The 16,131-nt window shown below is 38.2% G+C and overlaps 1 protein-coding gene across 1 annotated transcript; it reads left to right on the top strand.

Moving 5' to 3' along the window:
* Positions 1–2: 2 nt before the first annotated feature.
* ptpn1 (protein tyrosine phosphatase non-receptor type 1) lies at positions 3–15,976 on the top strand. Its single transcript, XM_030733359.1, has 9 exons — positions 3–455; positions 3,205–3,295; positions 6,722–6,822; positions 8,546–8,644; positions 8,747–8,884; positions 9,987–10,196; positions 10,992–11,153; positions 13,451–13,605; positions 14,951–15,976. The coding sequence occupies exons 1-9, from the start codon at positions 399–401 to the stop codon at positions 15,228–15,230; spliced, it is 1,293 nt and encodes a 430-aa protein (XP_030589219.1). The 5' UTR covers positions 3–398; the 3' UTR covers positions 15,231–15,976.
* The last annotated feature ends 155 nt before the right edge of the window (positions 15,977–16,131 follow it).

Raw genomic sequence — 16,131 nt, 5'->3', positions numbered from 1 at the left:
GGTTGGTCTCAACTGCCCCTGTAGGAATAGTAAAATAGCCGTTTCAGGCAAACAAAGTGACAAATCCGGATTTGACAGTGGCTTATAAATCCAAACTGACGCACAGAGAAACACAGGAGGAATTTTATCTCTTAAAAAGCATATTCTGCTCTTTTTTTAGCCACCCAAGGACGGCAGCTACAGTAGGAGGAGGAGCTAGCGGCGTGTTTCCGCTAAGAGCAGGCCGAGACGATAATCTAGGCAGCCGTACTGAGAATTACAGAACAGCGGCGGAACAGTTGGCAGCTACTGCGGGAAACTGACTGTAATTTGTTTAATCTCCGGGGAGTACTGTTGTTCTCATCGGAGGAAGATAATAAGAGACAGAGAAAGAGATAGAGGCAGCGGGACTGTCAGCGATGGAAGCCGAATTTCGTGAAATCGATGAAAACGGCAGCTGGAACGCCATTTATCAGGTAAGACCTCTCGGCAAATTGAGGTGGAAATAAGCGGACCGTGGGTGAAACTGGTAAGGCCAACGTGTAGCTAATGTACAGTGAGGCGATAGCTACAATTTCTGTGGCTGTATCAGTGTGTTGGTGTTTAGTTCAGTCCCCGTTCTTCCTGCTCGGAGCTATCCGATGATTGCCCGGGTCTAAAGCTAGCAGCTCAACCCGCTGATTGGTAGCAAAAATTGTATACATTAACTTCTTTTTAATGAATTATTCTCAGCTTCTGGTACAACTTCCACCCCGGTAGTAGTACATTATTATAGCCGTTAGAAATGTATATAATATATTATACATATAACACACCTGAAACCAAGTGAAATCCTGATACAAACCTGCGCAATATCGTATCGCGGTTCCTTCTCCAAACCGTGATATCCATTTGACTCTGTGAATGCTGTAAGATAGCACAGGTAAAAATTCTAATTGAAATATATCAGAATAATGGCACGTTTTTCCTCCTATATAAAAAATTGCCACTGATTAGAGAGGTTTTGACGTTCCACCAATGAAAATTAATCCTTTTTTCCCCACCGGGTTTAAAAAGAAAATGTGTTTTATCTGAATAATCTCATTTTCAGAGAACAATACATAACAAAGACAAAATAAATACCTAATCCCCCCCTTCCCAACATCAGCCCATTTTGAGCCAGGAAACCCCCAATTGAAGATATATATGTGGTATACAGTGGCATAAAGGACTCATTAGTCTGTCAAACGTACCATAACAGCCTCTATTTGAGTAGTTACCCCTGCCAAGGAGGTTATATTTTCGGTCGCGTTGGTTTGTTTGTCTGTTTGTCAGCAGGATTACTCCAAAAAGTTATGAACGGATTTCGATGAAATTTTGTGGAGTGGTTGGAAATGACAAGAGGAAGAAGTGATTAAATTTTGGCGGTGATCCGGATCAGGATCTGGATGCAGGAATTTTTTTTTAAGGATTCTTCACTATTGCGGGATAGGGGGATTTTAATAATTTAGCTTCTAACTCCGAAACACAAGGCACAAAAGCCTGAAAAAAAAATTAGAGTGTAACATAGTCACATGTTCTATCAAACAACATAGTGAGGCGACGATCATTTTTTTTTTTTTTTATCGTTTACTGCTCAGATGATCCTAGCGTCTGGGAAAGATGCAAGATTATTTCACAGCATTTAGATACACGTATTACAGCGTCAGTGACCCTATGGCCTTGGCGGAGGTTTGCGCTCTCTGAGTGCTTCTAGTTTAGGATAATATCTTGCCCTGTGGAATTTTATTTTTTTGTGAACAAACAAGTCCCGTTCAATAAATTTACTGACCCAACGAAGTAGTTTATGCACAGTTGTGATCTACCCAACATGTTGAAGGCATTCACTTCCTCATTCATGATATGAAATGTACTGTGTACTATCTTTGGGGTTTTTTTTCCCCCTTGCATTTAAGAAAAATTGACTCATTACTTCATGTGGATCAACTGTATGCAGCCCCAAAGGTTCATTTTGGGCCAAGTAACGCTCTTAATGGAGCTTAATTGTTCTTCATGATCCAGCCACGATCAAGTGACTAGGCCTGTTGTAAACTTTGGTTTTTGCCCTCATTTCTTTGTTATTCATCCTCACTGAAGAAAAACTGAGGTATGAACTAAAACCGTGGAACAAAAATCAAGTTATGGACTATGATTGGTCAGTGAGTTAAACCTTGATCGTTTAACACAATTATTCATTAACTTTACAAACACCATGCAGTGACTGAATTTAAAAATGAATCTTTTTAATTTTATTATGCTTGTCTGAAGCAGATCTCTCTTGCAAATGAAACACTGAGTCCAATTGGGACTACCTGTATAAATAAAGGTTACATTTTTAAAAAAAAGGTGTGGTTTTACAGGGAATCTTATTTAACTGCTTCAACGTTGATATAAGTCAAATAAATAAGTGAGGGTTGTTCAGTAGGGAACAATGCCCTGACTAAATGGGGTTTTCGACCCTAAAGCCAGATCAGCTGATGGTCCTGCCAGCCTGTAGCTTCCACCGCGGGATCTCTGTGGGTCCAGAAAGAGGCGAAAGGTGGCAATGGACTCGTCTGCCTTGGGAAACCTACAAAAGCAGCCTTGGGGTGAACCACAGAGAATTGAGGCCTACAGCTAACTGTTGAGCACTGCCAAAAGCAGATGGGGTGACAGACCCTAAGCAATCCAAAGATGGAGACAGCTGTAGTCAACCATTAATAATCCTTCCACAGGTTCGCCTGCCTAAGCCTTGATACTTTTTCTTCCTCTGTCCAGATCTTGTGGACTGAAGGCTCTCTTGTAGTCATCTTAGCTGCAGCAAAACTAAACAGCAATTTTCAGTTTAAGCTTTTAGATGGTGGTGAAAGTGAAAGAGGTGGGCTTGATATCATAAAAAAATTCAAATTTAGTGAAAATGAATAAAATATTATTTTGTTTTCATAATTGATGGTAGCCAGAATTGGAATTAAAATTAGATTAACAGCCCCTAGTAAGAACCCAACCTTGGTTTTGTAGACTTGCTAAACCCCTCATATTTTAGGGCTGTCTCAATGTAGTTGAGGCAAGTAGAATCCTACTGAGATATCTACAGGAAATTGGAAAAGGGTCATCATTTACATTTGCTGACATTTAGTCTTACAGCATACACACTTTGAGAGCTTTTAACACAGTGTGGATGGAAAAAACTGCTATAATGCTTGTTTTTCTCCCTTTATTCTGTTACAGGGGATTCGACAGCAGTCGAGTGAATTTCCTTGCAAGGTAGCAAAACTACCTGAAAACAAGACTCGGAATCGATACAGAGACGTTAGCCCATGTAAGTTACTCTTTGCCTGCCCTAACCTGCTCGACTGCAGAATCTTCTCTTAACCCTCAGGGATTAAGCTTTTTTATCCACTAAAATATACTCTTCTCTTGTTTCCTTTATCTCGGACAGTTATTATAAAATGTTCTAATGTAATTAATTGTGGTTTTCGATGAATTTTTAAGCATCACAGTTGCACCAGGTTTTATGCCAAACCCGGTTGGTTTACAAGGGATACATTGCCTGAAACTTCACCGTCCTCTGAAAGCTAGCACCATTTACACAGAGATCAGTACCAGGGATATAGTATTTGGGTAACTGGGCTGTTTACATTGTCCAAATCTCCTTGATAGCAGCAGGTTTGTCTGTGTCCTGCCTGTCAGGTCTGGTTGCTCAGTTGTCAAACCGCATGTGCTTCAGGTTATCTCTGAATCTTGCTTCTACATCTGTAAGCTGTGGTTCATTGCAAAACATTGAAGTGAGTGAGTAGAAGTGGAAAATTACAATAAAACCAAACTCTTATTTAAAAAAAAAAAAACAAAACAAAACACATGCATATATATATATATATATATATATATATATATATATATATATATATATATATATACACACAGCTTTCCATTGTCCTTACCGCACCAAGGGGGTATTACTGTAAGAAAACTATGAAAGTTGTAGAAGAAGATGATTGACATCTACCATGTCATGGTAGGAAAATTTTTATGGTTAAAAATATCACAAAGTCACATATAAATATGCAGTTGTGGTGATAATGACCTCATTTGAATACTTGAAGGTTAAGTTAACACTGCCGTGGGTCTCTTTGCTTAGTACTCTACCCACAGTGATGATGGGTCTGTAATCTCCTATTTATGTTCAAACATCTGTGGTGAAGTCACAGCATTATACAGCATTATACAAACACTTCAGCTGACCTCTTTTTCAGCAGGTACAAGCACTGTAATGTTAGTTTGAAATTAAGTAAAGGTAGTGTTACGCAGTAGACACAGCCTTGCATCACTCGGACTGGTGTGGCATAGTATTTCCAGCTAACTTATTACTAAGTGATTCAAAATGTAGTTAAAGCTACACAAGCCCAGTGGAAGATAAGGCTCCCAGTACACTGTAATAATCATTATCTAAACGTACTTATTTAGGCTAATTTCTGTAATACTTATTAGTAAATTATATTTTCTTTAGAAGAAAATATTTTATTTTTAGCTAAATATTTATTTAAAAGGGGCATTTTTTTAGCAATATTTTATTAGTGTTTTAAAAGCATTACTATAAACATTAAAATAAAAAAAAATGAGAGAGAAGGAAAATGCTCATCTTATTTAGATATGGTTATCCATATCTCACAACTCCTATTCTTTTTGTATTTTACATAAAAAAAATGATAGTGTGCACAGAAGCATAATTCATTCACTTCACATAAAATTCCCTGTTTCTCTGAATTAAGGAGATAACTATTTCAGATATTCAAAGAAAACTTTCTATTAAAAAAATCTTCTGCTTTTTGGAATTAAGCAGCTATCTTAAAAATCTCTAAGGAGCCCTTGTTGACTTTAAAGTTTAATTTCACAAGCAATAACCCCCATTTCCTTCTTTACAGTTTTATTTTGTTTAGGTTTGAAACATTGGGAGATACAGCTGTCTTTGATTAATATTGATGTCACTGTTACAGACTGGTTGTCTGCTGGATATTGCAGTTTCTTCAGAATATAAAACGATGGATCTAAAATGCATTCATACAGGCTAGCTGGTGAACTTGCACAGTTTAAAAGGTGGATGTAGCCACTCTGACCTCATCCATTGGTTTTGGTTACAGTAGCTACTCAGATTTTTGGCCACCATAATGATGTCATGATTTTTTTTTTTTTTTTGTGAGCCAGAATTGACCTGCTGCTTAGTGCTAACTAATACATTCACCAAAACTGAAGCACAAACTCCTTGGATAGTCTGTACCACACAGCGACCCATATTAATAGTCAGATAATCCATTAAAAAATGCTCCAGAAGGGACTAACTGTAAAGACCGTAGACTGGGCCAGCTCAGTGACTCCAGTTAGTGGTGGTGTTCCTTGGCATTCATCGATGGGCTCCAGCTGCCTTTGTCGGGACACCTGTCAATCAGTGAAGCCACGCCCTTAACTCAGTTATCCAGGTGAATCAGTTAGGTTAAGAAAAGGGGGAAAAAAAATAAAAAAAAATCAGTTTACTCAGGAGGAAACTATCCATAGATGCTTTTTTATTTTTTGTACCAGGTTGTAAATACGTTTTTTTTAATGCTGTAAAGTTGGGCATTTTACTATGTGAGTTTATTGGAATTTTTTTTTTTTTTTTTTTTAAAGAGCCAACCTCAAGTGGCCTCTATAAGATATGCAGTTTTTGCCACTTCTGCATTTTCAGCTCTGGAAGTTGCCTCTTGATGGTGACTCAAAGGACAAAGATACCAGCAACTCAGAATATGTATTCCAACATGAATTATTATAATTTTTTTTTCCAACATGTTTTTTTTTTCCCTAAAACCATGCTTTCAGCTTTTTGACGTTTAAAATAAGAGGTTTATTATGTTCATGTGTTCATCTGAGGTCAAACCAGATAGCTTTGGGTCTAGTGGAATTTCAATTATGATAATTTTCTCACAAGTCACTTTGACTTCTTCCCAGAATGTTTCTACACTGCCAATAAAAGGGGAAAAAACAAAATTTGCTGGTGTTAGTGTAGCAGCTGAAAGCCCCAACAGAACTAGACACTGTGACTGATGTCAGCTTTAGTAGATAGTAAGGTTGCAATGAAAATATGAGAATAAACCAGGTAAAATCAATTACCACATTTTGTCTCAACAGTCTAAAACCAAAAAGATACTGAAACAACTTAAACCACTATAAACTATATGAAGTTTTAATTATGATGAACAAAATGTGATTGTTAAATTTTATCAGGCATCCTCATAGACACACTGTTTTTGACTGATTTCTAAATAAAAACTAACTGTATGTTGTGTATCTCTGTTTGAAATCAATAATCATAAAATATTTTCTACAGAATACCCCAAACCAACAGCTGAACTACAGAGTTTCCTCTTTTTCACACTCAATTACCCATGCAAATCTTTTTCAGACTGAGTTGCAAATAGTTACAGGAAACACCAACAAGGGTGTTCTTATTCCCCTTCACCAGATATGAAAATCAGGAACCTGAAACTTGTTTGTGCTGATAACTTTTTACCTAAAAGGTTATTTCACTGGAAATCATAAGAAGCTGATATCTCAATACTAAATGTCTTTATTTTTTATGAAGACACTTGTCATGTGTTCTCTGCAGCTGTGTTGTCTGAGAATTGCATTTCTAGTCCCTGGTGGATTGTGGCATTTTTAAAAGGTCACACGCATGTTTTCATATTTCTTTTCTTATTTTGGTTTCTCTTCTCAGTTGACCACAGCAGAATACGTCTGCAGTTAGGTACAAATGACTACATTAATGCCAGCCTAATAACAGTAGAAGAGGCACAGAGGAACTATATCCTTACTCAGGTAAGTGTGGAAAAGCTTCAGCGCTAAAAATTCAGCATTTCCTGAAAGCACTCAGTGAGAGAAAAATCCACAGATTTTAACTGATCTGATACTTGTAATTTTTCACAAGTCCTCACCCAGCATTAGCTAATCTGGATGGAGGCCTTACCATAATGTGTTATCTTTTATAGCAGCACCTTATTTTATGTCCTTGTCAGCAACATTTATAAGCTGAATATGCCCAGTTATTAGTTAATTAGGCACACAGATCTAAAACTAGGCCAGTCTAATACAAGAACTCAGCACTAGAGCCTCCCTTGATGAAGGTTATAATGCTTAGTTTTAGCTTTTATGATAATTTTAGAAGGCTGTGCTTTTAAACTATGTAAGTGTCCTCATTGATATAAGCAGAGGTTTATCATGTTTTTGTCACTTTAACTCGTCCTGTGAGCATCATTCAGTCCAGGCTGGTGTATTATGTCCAGCTTCTGATTAGAGTGACACTGGGAAAACACTTTCACATTAGGGCTGTTTATACCTGCCGTTGTCGCTCTCGCGAATGGCGTCATATTGCCAAAAGTGACATCACAAGTGCTTGCACAAACTGTGCTTTGGTGTTGATTCAACTTGTCACGCCTTTCGGATTTAAAAAAACTTTTTTTTTTTTTTGGGTGTGTGTAAACTGGTGTGCGTGGTGCAACCAAGTTGAAGACACAAGTGTACCATCGTGTTGGTTTTTCTGCTACTTATCCCAGGCTGGATCACTGGGAAGCAATCTAAGCAACCCAGCCAAGACACATGATCTCTCTAGTGTGGCCTGAGTTTGCTTGGGGTTCTTGAAGGAGAACATGCCTGGAACATCTTAGGCGTCTGACCAGGAGAAATCCTGGTCAGACGCACTGGCTCTACTCTGAGCCCTTCGTGAATCACTGATCTCCAACCTCTTGAGACAGACACACGGATACCTTTCAGAGTTTCTGCCGCTTTGATCTACTACCCACAGCTTGTGACCGCAGGTGGGAGAGAAACATTGATCAACCGTAGGAGTCAATCTCTCAGACTGATGTCAGAACAAAACAAAACAAAAAAACATTAACAAAACAAAAACATCATGCTGAATCAGGTGCCAAATATACTTGAACAGCCCACCCAAGTAAAGTCTATGTATGGGAAACACTAATATTACAACACAGTGAAATATCATCCAGGAAAACATTATAGTTCATGACATGTTAAGCACTTAAAATATCTTCCTACCTGCTCGCACTGAGGAAGCAAAATTAAATTAAATTAAATATTGTATAGCAAATATATGTCAATTACTTTCTAATAGTGACAATATATTAAGACAGTAAATGTGCCATCTGTTTTATGGTCAGCCTGTTGGAAATGAGCAGGTGGAAAGACCCAAACTGTCATGGGTCAGAGCACAAGGCAATTGGAAAGGGGGGGGGGGTCTCCCAGTCAACCCTGGTACCAGCAGGGACAGACAGACTATGAACTGGTGAGAGGGTAGAGGGGGCTGACATGGAACAAGTCTTGATCTGCAGGACTTAACAGATCTGCTGCCCCCATCTTCGTGCCATATACGGCAAGGCACCTCCTTTTTTTTTTTTTTTTTTTTTTAAGCAATCAGATGCCTTGGAAAGCTCTTTAAATAGCTCTTTAAATTCTTATTGTGTTGTTATACCAAAAATAATATCCCTTGTTTTTATATAACAATTTCACTGAACTTCATTTTTAGGGACCCCTTCCAAGTACATGTGGCCATTTCTGGGAGATGGTGTGGGAGCAGAGGACCCGTGGTGTAGTGATGCTGAACCGGGTCATAGAGAAAGGCTCTGTAAGCAGTGGTTTATTTCCTCACAATATTACAGTGTTGTCATACCTTGCTTACCATTGCCGCTCACTGATGTGTGTTATGTGAACCTTCATGTCATTTCAGATTAAATGTGCCCAATACTGGCCAGAAAGAGAGGAGAGAGATGCCATCTTTGAAGACACCAATTTCAGGCTCACCTTTGTCTCAGAAGACATCAAATCTTACTACACAGTCCGTCAGCTGGAGCTGGAAAATCTGTCTGTAAGTTGTCTCCCTACTGAGTTTGGTTGGAAAAGTATTCATAGTTTTAGATGAGGACTTTGGACCAGATGTATAATCAAGTTGCATGCATAAAAGGCATAACATAGTTATAGATGCTTGATTATAATCAAATCATAATTATGAATAATTTGGTCAATATTTTAGTATCTGTTATTTAACATGATTATTTGTTAAACATCATAATAATGACAACAATAATACAGATAATATGGAGTTTTAGTCCTAAAATAATGGGAGTTTTTGACCAATAGTAGCTGCAAAAAAAAAAAAAAAAAAAGATAACACCTTTAATTAAAATGTGACTATATTTATAAAGGAATGATGTGCATATCCCATGCATACTTAAGACCATTCATGCAATTTTTTTTTCTTTAAGAGCATGGTGAAATGGAAATGAAAAATCAGGCCAGACTCAACATATAACAGCAAATTCACAGGGCTTGCATTTACTTATTTTTTTCTGTTGACATCCTGACACCTACAATCAAAATGACAATTTACCATTTACCAACTGTTTTGTAAACAAGAATGTGTACTCGATTTAATCAGGGCTCTTGTTTATTTATTTATTTAGTTAATTGTAGGTGCTATAAATAGCTGACACTGTAACAGTCTGCTTTCTGATGAGCTATTGGTATTTTGTTTCTAGTCCTCCCTTTTTCCTCTGCGAGGGTCCTTTTTATTCTGTAGTTTTTTCCTTCAGAGGTCATTGGTCTGTTTGACATTCAAGAACTCAGAGTAACGAATAAAACGCATTTCCTTTTCAACACTTTTACAATGAGTCTCTATTTCACACTTGGTGAAACAGCACTTCTTCTTTGGTGTTACTGTCACATCTACTAACTTGTGGTGCCAACATGCTAATGATTAAAGGGAGTGTCTGTTTATTCACAGACAAAAATGAGACTGAAAGTCAGGCTTGTCATAATTTATAAAAGAAGAATTTGCACTTCATGGTATTATAAATATGAAAATAATTCACATCTCTGCCTTTGAGCCTATGGTTTAGTTTTAAATGTACGCATTTTTATGCATTTGGCACCTTATTATCTTTTAATTTCTCTCCAATGTCTCTCTGCAGACTCAAGAGACCCGTGAGATTTTGCATTTTCACTACACCACCTGGCCTGACTTTGGGGTACCAGAGTCTCCCGCTTCTTTCCTCAACTTCCTGTTCAAGGTGCGGGAGTCGGGCTGTCTGAATTCAGACCAGGGACCAGTGGTGGTGCACTGCAGCGCCGGCATCGGACGCTCTGGGACCTTTTGCCTTGTGGACACCTGCCTTTTGTTGGTGTGTACAAAACTCTATTCTTAGGAAATTGGGACATTAACAGGCTTGATCTCCTAGGACATTTACATTGTACAGGAAATTAATGCAACCTTTTCTCAATAAGCTGCAGTGCTAGAACAACACTTAATTCCTACAAAGATACTGGAAATTAATTTGAACAAATAAGTTGTCCAGGTGTCTTTGGAAGTTGGGGCACCTGTTGGAAGGGATTTTCATTCAAGTATTTAACATAATTTAAAATAAATAGTTTTTGTTTGTGCAATTACTTTTAAGCTTCTGAAAATGGGATAGTATGTTAAAAATGGCTGTAGTTTCTAAACAATTAATACAGTCCTTTTGAACTCTTTTAACTCCACCGTGGTGGTGAAAAAGACAATTACAAAAATTGTGTCATTGTCCAAATAAAATTCATCCATGCATTTGTTTCTAGCTGGCTGGTCTACTGTAATGTTCTGCTCACAGGAATCTTTAAAAACTTCAGTTGCTACTAAATGCAGCTGTCAGTTGTAGTTTTTTTTTTTTTTTAAGGAAGTACAACCATATAACACCTGCACTTCTAGTTGGTTTAAGAGTTGAGTTTTAAAAGGTTTTAAAATATTTTGTTGGTGATTGCTGCTCTTAATTATTTATTTGCCTACATCTGTCTGACTTAAATTGTTGCTATAGTTTTGTGGCTGCAGCCTCTTTGGTAGCTCACACATTGTTCTTCGCCTTGGCAGAAGTCAGTATGCTCTTATACTCCTTTCAACAGAAGTCAGAAAGGTATGCACCGAATGTTTTTGCTGCTCTTTGTAGATGTCCCTCCGTAAAGACCCGTCTTCAGTGCGTATTCTCGATGTGCTGCTGGAGATGCGACGCTATCGAACGGGCTTGATTCAGACTGCAGATCAGCTTCGGTTCTCCTACCTGGCTGTCATTGAAGGTGCCAAGTACATCAAGGGAGATACTTCTGTGCAGGCAAGTCGCTCCTCTCTTTTCTGCTTGGTGTTCTTAATGTACAAATTTCATTTGGTGCATCTGGCTTTCAGATTAAAGGGAACTAATTATACTAATTCTCAGCTTTGTATTTTTATTTAAGCAAGTATTCTATTGATTATTCTGTCAAGTAAACGGATAATACTTTTGTCCTATTAATAAGCAATAATAAACATTCAAAAGAGAAAATAACACAGACAGGATTCTAGCCAGAAACTTATTACAGGCCAGCATGATTCCTGGGGGGGGGGTGGAGGGGGTGTCTTCGTACCGACCAAATTTACCAGGCAACCGCTTGCTAATGCTAATGGCATTAACTAGCTAACTGTTCTGTAGCTAACTGCTGAAATTTTCAGCCTGCCAAGACAGCGCCTCAGCAAGGCACAGCGCCGAGCGATCAACCGCTGGCTAGAACCCCGACAGGTCTTTTAAAACGGACTGATTGTAATGTTTTAATAGTTTAACTGCATGCAACATCTGTCAAAAAAGATAAATGCTTTCAAGAAAACATTTTATTAAATGCAGAAATAAACAAATAATCACAAGTACAGTAATGTCAAATAAAATAAGTTATATATGCAACCTAAACTAAGGCATAAAATTAAATTGCCTTTATTCTTTCTTTTCGGAAGGCTTTCTTTTTTTTATTTAAAGATTTATTTTTTAAGCTTTCACGTGGTAAATGTTTACACTTATTACAAAACAAAACAGCAATATTCCACCACAGAGCAGAACAATACCAACAATAAAACAAAATCATATATATAATGTACAACAACACCCTTCTCCTTTTTTTTTTTTTCTTTTTTTTTACCCCCGTCCCCCCAAGACTCTTAGATTCCAAGCATTTCTATTCCTACACATTTACATGCATATTTTAGACCTATATCCATCAATACACATTCAAATATTTGTATATACGACACAAGAATCATCGAGGGAATACCATAAAATGTAAATTAATGGTTTACTTTGAGGCTAGTCCTAGAGGGTTCATATGACAGCCTTATCAGTTAAATCTAGAAAAGGTAGACTGTCTATAAAGGGTTGGAAGGCTTTCTTACATTAGTAGGAGGCAAAAACGAGTTCTGGCAGAGATAGATCTACTGGATGAGGTAGTTTTGGCGTGTTCATGTGTATGTGTTTAAGTGTGCTAGTGAATAAGCTTGTGTTTATAAGCCTTTTAAAGGAATATGTGGTGGCTGCAATTAAATTTTATATTGTCTCCAATTGTCTGATACCACTGGGCTGTGAGGCTTTTCTGGCTAGATCGCTGATACGTTTCCATTGCAGATCTATTTTTAATTGCAAATATGACCTGGCTGCCTGAGTGCTGAGTTTAAAGCATCAAATCAAAAAAAGTCTGCTTCAAGGATTTTTTTTATAATCAAATTATCTGAGTTACTCAATGAATCGTTGCAGCCCTAGATTAAGTGACTTTGAATGTGGCTGGTCTGAGTATTTCGTAAACTGCTGATCTACTGGGATTCTCCCACACAACAATCTCTGGTTGCTGTCACATCAAGATGGACCAAAGTCTCTAAGAAATGTTTCCAGCATTTTGTTGAAACTATACCAAAAAGAATACAGGCAGCTGTAAAGGCAAAAGGGGTCCAACACAGTACTAGCAAGGTGTATCTAACAAAGTGGCCAGTGAGTTTGTATATAACACAAAGAGTCAGGTCGTGAATATGCTTCTTTTTTAATAATCCTAAGAGTGAGTTTTGGAAATCGCTTGTGGGTCATCTGTGTGCTTCCTTTGACTCCAGGTGTCTGGTTTTTGAAAAACAAGCTGGGTTTCTTTGGCTCTCTTCCACAGTGTATCTTTTGTCTTGTCTCGTCTCCGTCCCCTCTGGGGGATTCTTCCTGTTAAAAGGGAGTTTTTCCTTCCCATTGTCCCCAAGTGCTTGCTCATAGGGGTTCGCCTGACTGTTGGAGGTTTCTCTCTCTATTATTGTAGGGTCTTTACCTTATAATATAAAGCACCTTGAGGTGACTGTTGTGATTTGGTGATGTATAAATAAAATAAAATTGAACTGAATTACTTTGTCAGTTATGCAAAATCAGTAAATGAAATGCACCTGATTTAATATTGTCCTTGAACTGATAACTGATGGGTCTGTGTTGGTGAAAGGTCCCTTTTTAAAAAAACTGCATAATGCACAACTTGCTACATGAAATGGCAGCATGCATGTTGCAAAACTTCTGTGTTTATTTGAGATCTAATATTTCTGCTAATAGTCAGTGGTAATTTTATTTTTTTTTCCCACCCCCTCAAGGAGTCATGGAGAGCGGAATCCAATGAGGAAGATGATCCTCCCGAGTTCACCCCTCCACCACCTCTTCCTCCTCCCAGAGACCCTCACAACGGCAAAGCAGAGTCGTCCTTTTTCTCTGACAAGTTCATTCGATCGACGGAGACTCACAGTCTGGGGTAATCTTCCAAATCATGTTTTGTTTAAGTTTATTTAATATTGTTAAGAAAACAAGATCAGGTGTCAGTATTCATTCCAAAGGTCATAGATCTGTGGAGCAGAAAGGGCAGGAAACACAATTAAATAGAGTGCAGTTAATGTATGAGGTGCTGAATTCCTAAAATTAGGCGCACGGCTTTTAAGCTTTTAGCAGACACTACAGAACCTTCTCTTTGGATTCATTATCATCTTGCACCATCCAAGGGAAGCAGTTTACCAATGGGTGTGTTGAGATGTCACAAATGTGTGCTGCTATTTACAGGGACCTGCTCTGGTCCAACACACAGCGTTCACACAGCCTTGCAGACCATTGTCTAGCTGTAGCTGTTTACTGTCAACAGGGGGCAGTGTCAGAAACAGCTGGTCTGTGTAGTACTCTTGATGTTGTTGTTGTTGTTGTTGGTCCTTCAGCCAGCTAGAAAAGAGCAAAGTTACAACATGCAAAGAGCTAAACAGAGTTTAAAACATAATGAAAACTGTCCTCTGCAGCCTCTGTGCTTTTCATGTCACTTTTTTTAAAAAGTGCTTCTCCCTCTCTGAAGTAAACTCTTGTTTACCAATAAGCATGCGACCTAAGAAAAGCCTCATCCAAGTCAAGCTATGCGCTCTTGGTTTCTTTGGTGGATTGCGCACAATCATATCTGCATAGATTGCATTCCCAAAATCCTTCGCTCTGCATAGCCAAATGGGCACAAATGCCATACAATTAATTAAGATTATTCTTGATATTTCCTGAAGAGGCCTTGCCTTTTGCCACACCACTGTTATAAATAACATGTTGGTCAAATAAATAGCACCTTGACTCAGTGCACCATCTTGTGGTTAGAAACTGGTATTACACAAAAGTACAGCCTGGCTCTAGTTCATCTAAAGTTGAAAATGACATCTTTTCAATCCAGTACTTAGACTTTGTGGATATAAAGTCATTGGGATTGTTTCTTAATATTCTTTTGTGAATTTGTAAATTTGGTTTTTAAAAAAATGTTTAATGCAGGAATTTACAGTAAGTGCCTCTAATCAAAAAGGCATCATTCCTTGTACATTCGTTGACCGCATTACTTGAAATTTCATCCATATTTGAAATGAGCATGCACCGATATAACAATATATGACTTTTTTTTTTTTTTTTTTTTTTTAAATGTGTTTCATTCAAAAATTAATCTTTCAGTTTAAAAATCTGTGCACATGGATTAGAAATTCAAGAGCATGGTTTATGAACTGATTTACCCAGGGCTCTTTATTTTTCTCACCTGAATCTAGGGAGGCTTTGTACATTAAAGCTTTCCTTATTGTTTCCTCATTCAGGTCAGAACAACTTCGAAAAAGGATTCCAGCTGCTGACCCCTTGCCTGCTGCTGACCCGCTGCCTGCTGCTGACCCCCAGACCACTCCTGACGGTGCCGCTCAGTTCGACAGCCATTCGGGAATCCAAGCTGTTACCTCCAATTCTCCGAACAAATCCCAGCAGCAGCCAAAGGAAAAGTCTCCTGTGCCGGGGACTTGGTCCCCTCTACTAACCAAAGTGTGCCTGTGCACAGCGCTGGCTCTCAGTGCTTACGCCTGCTATCGAGCCTGTTTCCACTGATGTCCTTCTTCCTTGTCCCTCCAATGATGTTGCAAAGTGGACTAGGCTGGTCAATCAGCCTGCTGTGACTGAGTGGATTGTTTGGTCTTCAGCAGATTGATATCTACTGGTTTTAATTTTACAAATGCAGTGAGAGGGTTTGGCTGGCCACCAACCTTATGACCGACCCAAACGTTCTTTCCGTGTGTCATCTTGGATGCTCAGGGCCTCAATTTTTCAGGTGTCACATCCCAAATAATGTGTGCTGACTTGAAACACAGACTCAGAGTTTGTAATAGCTCTGCTGTTCTGAGAATCAGGATGAATGACCTATCAGCCCTTTTTTTTTTTTTTTTTTTCCTTCTTCTTCTTCATGAGTCTCTTCTCTTATTTACCAAACGACACGTGAATGTGTTCTTCCATTTCATTTGTAAATCATGAGCCTGTTAGGATTTTACTTTTTTAATGTATCAGAAATCATAGAACCAGATTTTTGACCATCCTGTCTGAAAATATGCCAGTGTGGGAGAAACTTTGTTCTTTTCCTGTGGGTCAACATGAATCCCAATGAGTAAAGTGAAATGCATGAAATCAAGAGGGGAACTAACCCTGCATGCCGGGGTGGGCCTTCAATTGACTTTGCTTAGTGGTCTGCAGGTTGAGTACATACGTTATGTGTTTTTGTGTGTCTATATGTACATTTGTGCGAGTGGTAGTTTTAAATTCTGCCCAGTGAGAAATATTAATATAACATTTACAGGACATCAAGTGTGACCAGGTTTTCTCCTGGTATTTTCCTTTTTTTTTTTTTTTTTTTTTTTTTACTCCCTGGTAGCTCAAACGAGACAGGAGCAGGAAAAAAAAAACAATATAGGGTGATGTATTTCACTCTCCGTTTGTAATGTTTGAGTATTCTCAACAG

The sequence above is a fragment of the Archocentrus centrarchus genome, chromosome 7 (assembly GCF_007364275.1).
Source record: "Archocentrus centrarchus isolate MPI-CPG fArcCen1 chromosome 7, fArcCen1, whole genome shotgun sequence".
In the NCBI taxonomy this organism is placed as follows: Eukaryota; Metazoa; Chordata; class Actinopteri; order Cichliformes; family Cichlidae; genus Archocentrus; species Archocentrus centrarchus.
The sequence above is the reverse complement of the archived record's forward strand: the minus strand, read 5'-3'. Positions and strand labels throughout refer to the sequence as shown.